Source organism: Leucoraja erinacea, chromosome 12 (genome assembly GCF_028641065.1).
Source record: "Leucoraja erinacea ecotype New England chromosome 12, Leri_hhj_1, whole genome shotgun sequence".
Taxonomy (NCBI): Eukaryota; Metazoa; Chordata; class Chondrichthyes; order Rajiformes; family Rajidae; genus Leucoraja; species Leucoraja erinaceus.
This window is the reverse complement of record NC_073388.1, coordinates 17,285,983-17,302,479: the sequence shown is the minus strand read 5'-3', so window position 1 is coordinate 17,302,479 and position 16,497 is coordinate 17,285,983. Positions and strand designations below refer to the sequence as shown.

At 39.7% G+C, this 16,497-nt stretch overlaps 1 protein-coding gene across 9 annotated transcripts in view; it reads right to left on the bottom strand.

Annotated features, from left to right (window-relative positions):
• The window catches only part of dlg3 (discs, large homolog 3 (Drosophila)), a 389,240-nt gene that overhangs the window by 20,758 nt on the left and 351,985 nt on the right, over positions 1-16,497 (bottom strand). For 8 of the 9 annotated variants that reach the window (XM_055643654.1, XM_055643657.1, XM_055643658.1 and 5 more), the window contains 5 exons: positions 12,998-13,100; positions 9,951-9,992; positions 7,666-7,716; positions 3,031-3,132; positions 1,452-1,624 (listed from right to left, as the gene is read on the bottom strand). In XM_055643654.1, the coding sequence (XP_055499629.1) occupies positions 1,452-1,624; positions 3,031-3,132; positions 7,666-7,716; positions 9,951-9,992; positions 12,998-13,100 (471 nt within the window). The remainder of the gene's footprint in view (positions 1-1,451; positions 1,625-3,030; positions 3,133-7,665; positions 7,717-9,950; positions 9,993-12,997; positions 13,101-16,497) is intronic. The other variant, XM_055643656.1, reaches the window with a different exon arrangement.

The window sequence follows — 16,497 nt, the reverse complement described above, 5'->3', positions numbered from 1 at the left end:
CTCCTGTGCTGTTAATTTCTACGATTGGTGAGCAGATATAGCTGACTCAAATATTCTTTCTGGCACTACCTCACACCCAAACTAAGACCACAAAGCATGTGAAGCAGTGGTAACTGATTTGGTTAACATGATGACAAGAAATCAAACCAAACTTATAGAGGCATATAAAATCGTGAGGAAATAGATCTGGTAAACACACCGAGTCTCTCGTGTAAGAAGGAACAACAGATGCTGGTTTAAACCGAAGATAAACACAAAAAACTGGACTAACTCAGCGGGACAGGCAGCATCTCTGGAGAGAAGGAATGGGTGATATTTCAGAAGGGTCTTGACCCGAAACATCACCCATTCCTTCTCTCCAGAGATACTGCCTGTCCCGCTGAGTTATTCCAGCTTTTTGTGTCTAACACTGAGTCTCTTGCCCAGAGTAGGGGAATTGAAAACCAGAGGACATAGGTTTAGGTTTAAGATGAGAGGGGATAGATTTACCATTTGTTTTTGTTTTTTTACACAAAGGGTGGTGGGTGTATGGAAGGAACTGCCAGAGGAGGTAGCCGAGGCAGGTACCATTGCAAAGGTTAAGAATAATTTGGACAGGTACATGGATAGAATAGACTGAGAGGGATATGGGCCAAATGCAGGCAGGTGGGACTAGTGTAGATGAGACATGTTGGTTGGTGTGGGCAGGTTGGACCCAAGGGCCTGTTTCCACACTGTATGATTCTATGACTCACTATGACTCTGGCTTTTTGTTGTGCAGCATACTTATCAACGTGAAAATCTCAAGAATAGAAGATCAGCAGGAAGGTACAGAATGTGCAGAAAAAAAGTGCTCAAAGAACAGCAAAAGCTTTGATGTCTGGCATTTTACAATCCAGAATGCTCTGATAACTGGCGCTTCTGAGGGAACAGTCCAGGCTGCCAATGTGCAGCACCAAGGGAGCAGACTGGGCCAGCTGATAATTAGCAGCATATTGATTGCCTGGATAATAGAGCCTTTGCATTATGCAGGTAATTTACCTTTGGAACCATCGCAGACATCAACAAGTATATTTTTAGTGAAAACAGTTGCCAGTGGTGATAATTTTTTCATGGTGCCAGGTGTATCATTTTGTATGGGTCTGTCTATGGTCACTAGAAAATATCCTAAAGACTATTTATTTTGATGCTTTTACCGGAAACACAAATTTAATCTTGCATCTATTTATTTTTTCTACCATTGTTATTGCTGCTATGTGTTTTTTTATTCAATGACAAAATGAATCTGTATTTTTATGGTGAAGTGAATATGGTGAAAGGCTAGATTTTCTTTTTACTGGGAGCTTCCCATACTATTTCCCTTGTAGTTCATGGGCAGTATCTTATCGTATGATTAAAGTAAACTTCAATTACAAGGCTTTCCTTTGTAAACAGTCAATAAAAACATTTTAATATCCCTCAACCGTACTCACCCTCTCTGCTACAGCTCGAACAGACTGAATGCTAGTCCCATAAAGATTGTCATTATATTGCCCAGCTTCAATGAACTTATTGTCTTGAATGTCTTTTTCCATCTGTTCCCGAGAAGTTACAAAATGGTAATCTTGCCCATCAATTTCATTTTCACGTCTTGATCTGGTGGTATCTGAAAGGCAGCAAAACAAGTTGATTAATGTGATTAGTTATTTAATTTAATTAATTGCATAAAATATACATAAAGAAAATGGGCTATATGGTCCAATATGCCCATGCCAATGTTAATGCTTCTTCCAAATGCTTCACCATAAAAACTCTTTTTGCTCTTCCTTATCTAAGTTTCATCGTTATCCCTCTACTACCTTCTCCCCTCCACAAAATTTGGCATTGAGTGAGAAGTAGGTTTAAAGTAGTACCTTGGGAAAGAGAGACACGCAGGCAGGTTTAAGGAGGGCATTCCAGAATTTACATGGCAAAAGAAGGCACAGCCACTATTGATGGGCTAACTAAATTGATGGCCAACTAAAACTGGAGATGCACAGGTAGTTCCAACAGAGGACGCTTATCTCAGAGCTATTGGCTTGGAAATGGTGCCAGATAAGGAGGGGGGAAAAAACAAATAGATTTTAAAATGAAGGTGCTACTTTGATAAAATTGCAATGGGAGAGGATAGGAAAATGGGGCTAAATAGATTTTCATCCAAACGTGGCACCTGGTACAAGGAGCAAAACAGACCATCTCATAAGATGTGTAATTAAAATCCAATACAGTCTACTCTTGTTATCACATACCTCTTTATAACAGATTTTGGTTACAGCGGATGGAACGTCCCCACAGTAATCTCACACTACTATCTCTTTAAGAACACAGGCTGCTAGTTACACTACAGGAGATCATTGAAATTCACAAGCAATTGCTTTGATCAACATTTGTTCAATGACTCTATTTAACAATGTAACAAACAACCATTAGTATTTTTATCTTCAAAAATATTTTTTTAGCTGTTGCAAAATAACTTTGTCTTTGAAAACAACCTGTAATTTCACGTAGTGAACCAAGTGTGGTGGAGCGAATCCCTTACTTGGTTATAGCAGATAATCGGCAATAACGGACACCCACCCACCCATGATCCTCCATAACTAGGGTTTACACTACAACACTGACATTGGGCATCAAATTATGGCCACTAGAGGTCCCCCTTTATACGTTTTTTGCAGGACTATGTTTTCATCTTGGACCATTTTCTCTTCTTTTCCAGTCTTTGGCCAGAATTTCCTTGGAGCTGCATCTGCTCTTACATTAATCTCATCAGAAGCACAGTGGAAGACCCATTGACTATTATAACAGTCAGCAATTACATGTCCTCCCAGTAGATTCAGTTTATTCACGATAAATGAACAGAGAAATTATACTTCCCTCAGATTCAGATTCACATTTTAACCCATTCATGTTTTGTGAATAGAAAATAAATGTTCATCTAAAACTAAATATGCAGATGTGGAAAGTTCCATGATAACAGATTCAAAAAAGATGAGTTTAATGTCATTTACAATATCAAATTTCAGTAGTACTTACGAGGTACACAAGAACCAAACTTATTTGGGAATTCGGAGATAAGATCGTCATTGACTCTGTCCTTCATTGGTCCCAGAATTATTATTGGTCGAGCATAGTGAACTGAAATTTAAAAACAAAAATTAGAGACCGACATTTACACTGACAACCTTAAAACAACATAGCGAACAGGATCAAACAGGTAAAGTTCCACTCAATGTATGCAGTGCAGGGCTGCAGTGTATACCAAATACCTTGCATAACTGTCCAAACTTTTTAATGAGAATCTTTCACGAACCTGCAACCTCTTCAATGAGTACAAGGTCTGGAGATGCATTAGGAAAACATGAGTTCAAATTCAGGGCCTGTCCCACAAGCATGCGACAAGCGCGACCTAACATGGTCACTTGAGCCGTACGGCCTCGCGGGGCCTTATAGTGGAGTTGTGCGGAGCTGGTCCCGACATCACGCGGGGCTCCGGAAAACTGACCGTGTTCAAAGATTCCGCATGGCAATGGCCTGCCGACCCGCAGCCGCCTCGATGCCGTACACACCGCCTCGACGGGCGTGCGCAGCGTCTCGACGCCTTACGTCACGCGCGAACTTCCCGCGGACTTCGCTCGAACTTCACGTCACTCATTCGACCTCCGCGCGGTCCCCGTTTCCGGTTTGGTTGCGCTCGCCACATGCAGGCGCATGATGGTGGGACCGGCCCTGCACGGGGATCACTCGACCTCCGCGCGGCCCACGCTTCCGGTTTGGGTCGCGCTTGCCCCATGCAGGTCGCATGCTCGTGGGACAGGCCCTTTACTCTTCAACTATTTGGCATATTTTCTCATAGAATCTCAATATGAATGTGTTTCTTTCAGATACATAGCCAAAAGGTGCAGGAGTAGGCCATTCGGCTTTTAGAGCCGGCACTGCCGTCCAATGTGATCATGGCTGATCATCCACAATCAGTACCCAGTTCCTGCCTTCTCCCCATATCCCTTGATTACGCTACCCCAAAGAGCTCTATCCAACTCTCTTTTGAATGCATCCAGTGAATCGGCCTCCACTGCCTTCTGAGGCAGAGAACTTCACAAATTCACAACTCTGTAAAAAAGTTTTTCCTCGTCTCAGTTCTAAATGGTTTACCCCTTATTCTTAAACTGTGGCCCCTGGTTCTGGACCACCCCCAACATTGGGAACGTTTTTCGAATCTAACGTGTCTAAACGCTTAATTTTATATGTTTCTATTCTATAAGATCCTCTCTCATCCTTCTAAATTCCAGTGAAAACAAGCCCAGTCGCTCCATTCTTTCATCATATAACAGTCCTGCCATCCCAGGAATTAACCTTGTGAACCTACGTTGCACTCCCTCAATAGCAAGAATGTTTTTCCTCAAATTAGGAAACCAAAACTGCATTCAATACTCCAGGTGTGATCTCACCAGCGCCTTGTGCCACTGCAGAAGGACCTCTTTCATTTATTATTCAGATAATGATCTGTCTTCCCATTCTTGCCTCCAAAGGTGATAACCTCACATTTATCCACATTATACTGCATCTGCCCACTCACCCAACCTGTCCAAGTCACCCTGCATCCTCATGGCATCCTCCTCACACTCATACTACCACCCAGCTTTGTGTCATCTGCAAATTTGCTAATGTTACTTTGAATTCATTAATCTAAATCATTAATGTATATTGTAAATAGCTGCGGTCCCAGCACCAAGCCTTGTGGCATCCCACTAGTCACTGCCTGCCATTCTGAAAGGGACCCATTAATCCCTACTCCTTGTTTCCTGTCTGCCAACCGATTTTCTATCCATGTCAATACCCTACCCCCGATACCATGTGCTCTAATTTTGCCCACTAATCTCCTGTGAGGGATTTTATCAAAGGCTTTCTGAAAGTCTAGGTGCACAACATCCACTGGCTCTCCCTTGTCCATTTTACTTGTTACATCCTCAAAAAATTCCAGAAGATTTGTCAAGCATGATTTCTCTTTTGTAAATCCATACTGACTTGGACCGATCGGTTACTGCTATCCAAATGTGATGCTATTACATCTTTGATAATCAAATCCAGCAACTTCCCCACCACCGATGTCAGGCTAACTAGTCTATAGTTCCCTGCTTTCTCTCTCCCTCCTTTCTTGAAAAGTGGGATAACATTAGCTACCCTCCAATCCATAGGAACTGATCCAGAATCTATAGAACATTGGAAAATGATCGCCAATGCGTCCCGGGTGCACCACTTTCTTCTTTCATCCCAAAATATGTTACTTGGTGCACACATGTTGATTGGTCAACGTAAATTGCCCCAATGTATGATGTTGTGGTAGAATTTAATATCAAATTGAGGAGAAAATAATGGGATTAGTGTAAAAGGGTGCTTAAAGGTTGACAAGGTAGTTGGGCCGAAAGACCTGTATCTGTGCTTTCCAATTCTCTAACTGTGATTAAGGAAAAGGCAGCCAGCCATCTTCTTAGGATAACTGAGGAAAAGCAATAAATGTTCTTTTTGCCATTGACGCTCAAAGTCCAAGGTTGAATGCTACTGCTGGTGAGAATAGTTTGGGCAATAAACAACTCATCACAAGCAGCACTTATTAAATAAATCATATAATTAATGCCAAAGAACAGGATATGGAAGTACCATCGAAACTCATGGTGCACTGACCCAGATACACAACGTTAAATCCCATCATGATAGTTGAGGAATTTGAATTCAAGTAATAGGGCAACGTTTTTTAAAGGCTGTATCAATAAAAGTTACCGTGAAAGTACGCGACTGTCGTAAAGACATATCCGATTTACAAATTTATTTAGGGAATTAAATCTACCATCCCTATCTGGCATGAACTATATGCAACTACTGACGCACCAATGTCATTGACTCTTAACTGCCCGCAGAGTTAAATTTACATGTTCAGTTGTACTCACATCCCATGACTTAATATGTAAAAAAATTTATTGCGAGAATTTTCAAAACAATAAAGGCCATCTGTTCAAAACCTGCCTGTTTGATAAAATCAGGTCTTTTAGACTCAACACCCTAAAGAGCGAACTTCCCATCTTATGTAAGCCTTGAAAGGCTGTACTTGGAAGGTCTCAGTAAAGTGAGAGTTGGGTGACTTTCTTCCTTTTTTACTTCCTCTGGAGTTTGCACAGATTTTCTTGTCTGTAGCAATGTGCAACTATATAAGCAAACTTTACATTCACATTAGATACAATAGTGGTGTTTAAGTAGCTTTTAGATAGGCACATGGAAATGCTGGGAATGGAGGTGTATTGATAATCCACAGGCAGATAAGATTAGTTTGGCACAGACATTGTGGGCTGATGGGCCTGTTCCTGCACCATGTGGTTCTATGTTCTATATCATTTTAAATCAATGTAAATGCAGATGCCCTTGAAATTGTAGATTTCTTGTACGTTGAGTTGACCTCATTCAATTATTTTAAAAGACATTAAAGAACAATCTGTTTATCACCTGAAGTGATTCCTTTCAGAGGCTGTGCTATTCATCTGTTTTTGCAGCCATTCACATGCAAGGGCAAGGTCTATTTTTGCAACATCTCTCTCACCGAATGTAACAAATATCACAATTGAATTGATGCCAGCAATAAACAGGTGGTAAATGTGACACCCTTGATCATAAAGCAGTGCAACGGCATACCTAATAACTACATGCTGATTTACATGCTTGGTGTTGGGGATGCTTTTTGAAATAATAATTAAATAAAAAAAAACAATAGACAGTGGAAATGGCTGATTCATTAAAGATTCCTAAAGACAAATTCTACTTTTAACTAACCCATGTATTTTTTTTTAAGTGGTAACAAAGTTGGTGAAGACATTATTGGCAGTAGGATAGAGAGGAAATTATGAAAATTGCAGAAGGATAGAAAGCAAAGATTTGTAATGGGTGATTAATTTTCATCCCCAGGGATAGCTGCAGAGACATCCATTTTTTGATGTGTAACTATTAACTGAATGTTAGTGTGCAAGGTAAAAACGACATTGACTTGAAGATGTCATAAGTAATGTACTTATATTCATGCAGAATGTGACAAATCTTTGGAATTCTCTGCCCCGGAGGTTTGTGAATGTTCAATCATTTAGCTTCGTTCAACATACGGGTTGATGGATTTCCAGATAAGGAAATCAAGAAGAGTGGTGAAAATGCAGGGAAATTACACTGACATTGAAGGTCAGCCATGATCTTAATGAATAGTAGCAAAGACTTGAAGGACAAGATGGCCTGTCTGGCAACAGCAAAAGAGGAAAGGCCTCATTCTATTATGAAGGCAGTTACACAGGTAGCTGTTTCAAGCAAAACTGGAGCTCTAAGGACAAGACTGCAATTTCACAGAATGTTCACAACAGTCAGTTTCCAGGCTAGTTCAGAAAATTACTATTTCATTCTGAGAACATTATTAAGGCCAACAATTCCTTTCAGCCCTAGTTGTCTTTGAGGAGATGCTGATCATTTGCCTTCTAGAGCCACTGCAGACTTGAGCATCCTCTTGTTAAATTATAACAACATTTACATCAGATCTAAAATCACATTCCATCACTTTATTAGACCTACCCAAATAATGACACTATTTTTGGTGCATAATATTACAACCTCCTGCAATTTAAAATAATGAAAAGATCTACTTACTCTCTAGGCGTGTCACTGCCTCATAGGACAGAACTGCATCATCCTGGCCCTCTGTAAAATAATAGGAACACATTACAAATGGTTCTCTTCTCATTAATTTGTCATCCCTTCCTCATCCTTCCATTTTCCCATCTAACAGTCAATAATTTTCTGTACTGCCTGCTTGCACAGTAGAAATTTAGTTTCTACCTATTTAGCTCGTAGTAATTGGAATACTCAAAAGAGTTATTAATGGACGTGCTCATGAGAATTTGTCGTTTAAAAAACCCGAAAGATATAGATTGAGTCTCTGGTAAATATCTCATGCAAGGCAAATTGAAGGTGGAACAAATTAAAAACAATAAAGTGCTCCTTCTTCAACTTCTGGGCTGAACTGCTTATTCCAGCACAGAATTTATTGGTTGCTCAATGTTGGAGGAATACATCAAAATAAATGGTCCAGGTCAACTGTTCGTTGAAAACCTGTCTCTATTCAGCTCCAATAACACTAAGTAAAACCTCTTTAGTTCAGATCAAGGCAGCCTGGACTGATGGCATAATTTCAGTTTCAACCATCAAATGTTAAGTAGTTTCCACATCATGTGTGCATCATTAATTTTTGGAGTGGCCGTCTCATCCAAGGACAAAACTTGTAGGTACAGTGCCCTCCATAATGTTTGGGACAAAACAACATCATTTATTTAATTGCCTCTGTACTTCACAGTTTGAGGATTTATAATAGAAAAAAATCACGTGGATAAAGTGCATATTGTCAGATTTTATTAAAGGCCATTTTAATACATTTTGGTTTCACCGTGTAGAAATTACAGCTGTGTTTATACATAGTCCCTCCATTTCAGGGCACCACAATGTTTGGGACCCATGGCTTCACAGGCGTTTGTAATTGTTCAGTTGTGTTTAATTGTCTCCTTAATGCAAGTATAAGAGAGCTCTCAGCACCAAGTCTTTCCTCCAGTCTTTTCACAACCTTTTATCAACATGAGGGCCAAAGTTGTGCCAATGAAAGTCAAAGAAGCCATTATGACACTGAGAAACAAGAATAAAACTGTTAGAGTCATCAGCCAAACCTTAGGCTTACCAAGATCAACTGTTTGGAACATCATTAAGAAGAAAGAGAGCACTGGTGAGCTTACGAAACTCACAGGGACTGGCAGGCCAAGGAAGACCTCCACAGCTGATGACAGAAGAATTCTCCCTATAATAAAGAAAAATCCCCAAACACCTGTCTGACAGATCAGAAACATTCTTCAGGAGTCAGTGGATTTGTCAATGACCACTGTCCATAGAAGATTTCATGAACATAAATACAGAAGCTACTCTGCAAGATGCAAACCACTGGTTAGCCGCAAGAATAGGAAGGCCAGGTTAGTTTGCCAAGAAGTACTAAAAAGAGCAACTACAGTTCTGGAAAAGGGTCTTGTGGACAGATGAAGATTAATTTATATCAGAGTGATGGAAAGAGAAGGAACTGCCCAAGATCCAAAGCATACCACCTCATCTGTGAAACACGGTGGTTGGGGTGTTACGGCCTGGGCATGTATGGCTGCTGAAGGTACTGGCTCATTTATCTTCATTGATGATACAATTGCTGATGGTAGTAACATAATGAATTCTGAAGGGTATAGACATATCCTATCTGCTCAAGTTCAAACAAAGGCCTCAAACCTCATTGGCCGGCAGTTCATTCTACAGCAAGACATTGATCCCAAACATACTGCTAAAGCACCAATGGAGTTTTTCAAAGCTACAAAATGGTACATTGTTGAGTGGCCAGGTCAATCACCCAATCTGAACCCAATTGTGCATACCTTTTATATGCTGAAGAGAAAACTGAAGGGGACTACACCCGAAAACAAGCAAAAATTAAATATGGCTGCAATACAGGCCTGGCAGAGCATCACCAGAGAAGACACCCAGCAACTGGTGATGTCCATGAATCGAAGACTTCAAGCACTCATTGCATGCAAAAGATATGCAACAAAATACTAAACATGACTATTTCCTTTACATGACATTGCTGTGTCCCAAACATAATGGTGCCCTGAAATGGGACGGGGACTATGTATAAACACTGCTGTAATTTCTACATGGTGACACCAACATTTATAAAAATGGCCTTTATTAAAATCTGATAAGTGCACTTTAACCACATGTGTTTTTTTCTATTACAAATCTCAAATTGTGGAGTACAGAGGCAAATAAATAAATGATGGGATTTCATGATGTATAACCGAATTCTAATAAAGGATGGGAAATAGATGAAGAATACCTTAGGAGTTACTTACTGGAGCTGCTTTCACTGTCACTGGTGTTGGACGTCATACACTCTGTAAAAATAAAAGGCAAATTGTCAGTATTACAGATTACGAAGGAGCAAATGACAGATGGCCAGATCGTCCTTTGAGCACATTTCTGAATAAATTGTGACATGGTCGGTTCCTGCACAATCCTCACACTGAATATTTTCACGTGGACTTGAAGAACATTCAGATCAAAGATCAACACCTGGTTTTTAATATTGCAAAACTACAGTTGTTTGGGACAAAGACCCATCATTTATTTATTTGTCTCTGTACTCCACAATTTGAGATTTGTAATAGAAAAAAAATCACATGTGGTTAAAGTGCACATTGTCAGATTTTAATAAAGGCCATTTTTATACATTTTGATTTCACCATGTAGAAATTATATAGTCCCCCCATTTCAGGGCACCATAATGTTTGGGACACAGCAATGTCATGTAAATGAAAGTAGTCATGTTGCTACTACAGAATTCATTATGCTACTACCGTCAACAATTGTATCATCAATGAAGATAAGTGAGCCAGTACCTTCAACAGCCATACATGCCCAGCCATAACACCCCTGTTTCCCAGATGAGGTGGTATGCTTTGGATCTTGGGCAGTTCCTTCTCTCCTCCATACTTTGCTCTTGCCATCACTCTGATACAAGTTAATCTTAATCTCATCAGTCCACAAGACCTTTTTCCAGAACTCTTTTAAGTACTTCTTGGCAAACTGTAACCTGGCCATCCTATTTTTGCAGCTAACCAGTGGTTTGCATCTTGCAGTGTAGTCTCTGTATTTCTGTTCGTGAAATCTTCTGAGGACAAATCCACACCTGACTCCTGAAGAGTGTTTCTGATCGGTCGAACAGGTGTTTGGGGATTTTGCTTTATTATAGAGAATTCTTCGGTCATCAGCTGTGGAGGTCTTCAATGGCCTGCCAGTCCCTTTGCAATTAGTAATCTCACCAGTGCTCTCTTTCTTCTTATTGATGTTCCAAACAGTTGATTTTGGTAAGCCTGAGGTTTGACTGATGTCTCTAACAGTTTTATTCTCGTTTCCCAGTCTCAAAATGGCTTCTTTGACTTTCATTGGCACAACTTTGGTCCTCATGTTGATAAACAGCAATAGAAGTTTCCAAAGGTGATGGAAAGACTGGAGGAAAGACTTGGTGCTGCGAGCTCTCTTATACCTGCATTAAGGAGCATTTAAACACACCTGAGCAATTACAAACACCAGTAAAGCCATGTGTCCCATAAATTATGGTGCCCTGAAATGGGGGGGGGGGGGGGGGACTATGCATAAACACAGTTGTAATTTCTACATGATTAAACTAAAATGTATAAAAAATACCCTTTAATAAAATCTGACAATGTGCACTTTAATCACATGTGATTGTTTCTATTCCAAATTGTGGAGTACAGAGGCAAATAAATAAATGATAGGTCTTTGTCCCAAACATTATGGAGGACACTTTATCTGTTGCCCTTTACCTGGTGTCAGTTGTGGGCCCAAAATATTTTTTAAATGGATCTAGGCTATTCCTAGTTTAGTGTGAATATAGCAGTGTCCCTCTAGGGGTCACAGCATGGAATTAGGCCCTTTTGCCAAACTTGCCCATGACGACCAAGGTGCCCCATCGATACTAGTCTCACCTGCCTGCATTTCAGCCATATCCCTCTAAATGTATATCCATGTACCCATCCAAATGTCTTTTAAACGTTGTACAATATAGTACCTGCCTTAACTACCTCCTCTGGCAGCTTGTTCCATATACCTACCACACTCTGCATTTTAAAAAATTGCCACTCCGATTTCTATTAAATATTTTCCCACTCACAAACCTATGTCCTCTGCTTCTTGATTCCACTACTCATTACTGAAAAATTAATTTGTTCTGCGATGCCACCCATACTTAGACGATGTTCATTTTATTCTTGCAAATCTGCCCTGGCCTGGTGTTTGGTGTCCAGCTGTAACTGTTCTTATGGCAGGGTAAGCATCACTCCCTGTGTGACCCATCCAGCACATGCAAGTACCACAGCAAGTAGTCTGCAAGTGCCTGTCAAGCATATCCACAAAACTTTAAACAGCGACGCTTGTTCACTTTTCAATTCTCATTTTATAAACTGCATACAAACTACACTGTCACTAAAACTTATATTTTTACAGAAACTATTCATACATTTTTCAACTAAAAACTCAAGGACATTGTTCTCTCTTTTATGATCTAGGTTGCACTAATATAATATGTATATAGTGCAATATGGTTTTGTAGAATGAAACAGCGAATAAAACCCAGAATTTTTAACTAGCTAAATTGCAATGTTGTCTCTATATAATGAAGATGATATAATAAAGGAAGACTGGCCTAAAGGACGTATGGCATTGGGAGAATTAATTAAATCACTTGAGGTGACGGTGGAAGCAAGAAAATGAAGTGTGGCATTAACACAGATTTTAAACTCAGATGTTTGTGATTTTACATTCACAAATACTAGTCTCTCACTTACTCAGGTTCTTCATCCCGTAATAGTCATCACTCAATCCAGGGAACTCCTGGATCCAATCACCGGATAGCAAAAAATTAGAAATAATACAGAAACAGAGATACAGAAAGAGAGGAGAGCAGTGAATTAGCAGCTGGACCTGCAGTGAAAGAGCAGTATAGAGACAGAGATCAGGACCACTGCAGTTAGTAATAAGGATGTCAGTGCTCTTAATTGGTACACAATGGGCTTTCATATTGAATTGCAAGGATGTCAAATTTAAATTGTGTGTTCGTTTTGAAATAGATTGGACAAATATAATTTTGCCTCTATGGTGACAATTTTTGTACAAATTAATAAAATAAAGCAATTTTTTTTAATGTGAAAATACAATGTCTCAATCTGCTCATTGTAAAATTTTTGTAAATCCATTCAAGTGTGAAACTGCTGGGGCCCCGATGAGAACACTGGAACCTTAGTACAGACATGTTACTTTAATGGCTACAGCACCCTGTTCCTTCCAATCAGAATTCATGTAAACCTACACAGTTACTTACGGTCATGGTCACCTGTGTGCTCCTGCACAATATTCTCTTTGCTCTTGTAGAATGCAAGCTTTCGAGACAAGAGGAAGCTCTTTTTACGCTTGGCTCTGGATGACTGTGAAGGAGAAGAGGATGGAGGACACAGGAGGACAAATGGATGTATCATTCATGCAAAACATGTTGTAAATATGGAAAAGCAGTGACTTGGTAAGTGACCTTCTAGATACAAGTGAACTTTGGCTTCTGCACTGCATCTCATCTTTTGGAGATAGCCATCCAAATTTGACTTTAACATAGCCAGGCAGTCACATTTTAATAAATGAATGTTCCCCATTACTCATTTAGGCTCTTTAGAAACACTGAAGCATTGATTAAATTTCAAGCATATGTGCACCCTCCATTTCCAGCATTTCATGTAGGATCGATCTGCACTGAAACATCATGTCCCTATAAGGTGTTTGGGATACTTGTATAAAATGAATGCTGTCTTTCTATTATATTGTACGAATGAAATCCATGACCATTGAATGGTTCATAATGTCAACAGATAGCCATGCCAACCAGTAGAACAGTCCAGTACATGTTGACCGGGATTTTCCAACCATAGTCAGATAATTAGCAATTCTCGTGGTCCAATTGGTATGTACCTTCAAATTATTTAAATGGACACATGTGGTCTCAATCTTCTAAATTGGACCATTGCAGAAACAAAGGTAATTTCAATATAAGAGAGTATTTAATTGTTGCATGTAGTTACAAGATATTAAAAAGCACCAAGGTGGACAAAGAGCAGATTTTTTAAGTCAATAGCTTGATATTAATGATCTCTGTCACTCTGTAGAGATCCCAACCTACATAGCATCAACTCACTCCAGAGACCTACCCAGCTAATCCCCTTTATCTGCCTCCATCCCCATTCATTATTACTATTACTTAACATCTGATATCTGCTTGTGGCATCGACCGAAGAAGTATTTAAAAAATCTCAATTTAAAGTCACTGCATCACCAGGTTTACAAGATTTAACTAAAGAGGAATGTTTGAAATGATAACATTATAGAAAAAAAAGTAATAGATGAAACCATTCCAGACCAGCCGCAGGATTAAGCAATTGAGCTGCACTGCACGGGCACTTTGGTTGCACTGAACCAATTCAAATGAAGCACAAGTGTAGCCAATTGCAAATGTTCCCTTCCTAGTTAGTCTGAATCACTTCAAATTTCACTTCAAGATCACAACTAAACCTGCAGTCAGAGGAAGTCATTAATCTTTTTCATACTCCTGTTGAAGTTAAGTACCATGACAGGAGTACCAAAGGCTTTGGTAGTGAAACTCAAGAAAAAAAAATCCATTTAATGTAGATCCAAAGTAGCCATGACGTATCACAGCCAGAAGAGCAGCAAAAGATTTTGATTTCAGTAGCTTCTGCCATTCCAAAAAATCACCTTGCTAATTAATCACCATTTGGGTGGCGCAGTGGCTTAGCGATAGAGTTGTGTAGAAAAGAACTGCAGATACCGGTTTAAACCGATCATAAGACACAAAAAGCTGGAGTAACTCAGCAGAACAGGCAGCATCTCTGGAGAAGGACTGAAGAAGGGTTTGAAGAAGGGTCTCAACCCGAAACGTCATCCATTCCTTCTTTCCAGAGATGCTGCCTGTCCAGCAGAGTTATTCCAACCTTTTGTGTCTACTGCGACCGAGTTGCTGCCTTACAGCGACTGACCCAGGTTCAATCCTGACTACGGGTGCTGCATGCACGGAGTTTGTACATTCTCCTTGTGACCATGAAGGTTTTCTCCGGGTGCTCTGGTTTCCTCCCACATTTCAAAGACATGCAGGTTTGTTGACTAATTGACCTGTAAATTGTCCCAAGTATGTAGGATGGAACTAGTGTAAGGGGCGGTCACTAGTTGGCGCTGACTTGGTGGGCTGATGGGCCTGTTTCCGTAAAACTAAAACAAACCTAAAACAAACCAAAGTTCTAACTTAACAAGCTTATGATCTATTACTTAAAAAGACTCCTCCCAGGATAATATTACAATGAGATAAAAGATGCAAATAATACTACCCATCTACTTCCAACCCAGGGATAACCGCTTCTATGCCGTAACATGAACCATGAGTGATGCTCCCCACTACAATGTATCAACATTCCCCGAATAGTACACACCACATAGTTAGCACCAGCTTGTACATTTCTCTGCAGCCTTTCAAGGGGAATATCCCCCATTTGGTACCACATATAAACTCCCCCCTAAAGTTACATCTCTCCTCCCTCATTTCCAAGGTCTACGATAAACAAAGAATAGGATGATTTTGATGCGTCTCCTCACACACCCAAAGATAATGTTGGAAATGAAATAAAACAGATAAATGCTGGAAATACCGAGGTCAGGCAACACCCATGACAGAGAAAAAAACATTTTCTCCAGAGTTCTCCACATACAATGCTGCGTACTTCCTACATCTTCTGCTTTCATTTCAGATTACTAAAAAAACAAAAATAGTATCTTGCTTTTTCAAATTTATAGAATGTTGGTCTGGAATGAAACAGATACTTTAAAATCATATTGCGATAAAAACCTCAAAAGTCAGATGCATCAAAAGACAATATTGGAAATCATGACTATTAGATGACATGCAGGCATGAGCAGATACTAGATGGATGGGGATGTGTCATCAACAAGAATCTGAAAATATGCAATTCTGCTAAAGGAGTTTTTCTGTTCACAATAAATATTTAAAGAGCTTAGAGCAGCTGTACACCATTGCCAAGAACTTGCGTTTACACACCACCTAGAATATAATATCTCAAGGCATTTTGCAATTACGTAATCAGTCAACAACAGATGCAGTAATAAAAGACATGGGGGTGGGGGGAATGTGTTCATGATAATGGTGAATAAAGGGAACATCAAAGGAAACGGGGAATGGAAAAGCAGAGGTACTTAAGGAGGTATTAAAACATAGTTGAACCCAGTTAGCCAATCTAGGCAACAATGGAAAGGGTACAAAATGATGTTTCCAATGGAGATGGGAGAGAGAATGGAAAAACAGGTTTCTTAGAAGTTTTATGGGGCTGAAGATGGTTTAATCTTGAGATTTCAAGGCCATTAAATCATAAAAAAAATTAGGATGTGAATTTTAAATTTGAGTCTCTGAGGACCAGGCGGCAGCAAAACTGTCACTGAATGATAGACCACTTCCTTTTTTCCAAACCTAATCTTTTCTTTTATTGAAAGCAAAGGTCACATTAGCCAGGGTTTGCAAAACCACGTGTTAGAGTTAATACAGAGACTATGTTCCCATATTCAGTCTGATCTCAGCTAAAGAACTGACATCACTATTTGAATGGGTCTGAGAAATGAGAAATGAGAAATAAAATAATTAATTTTGGGATCGGTGCATGCTAAAACAGCAAGGTAGTACGTTTTTGGATATGTCAAGGCTTGCATCCGAACTTTTAATAGGTGCAAATAGATTTTAGATTGAGCAATGTTAATGGTTGA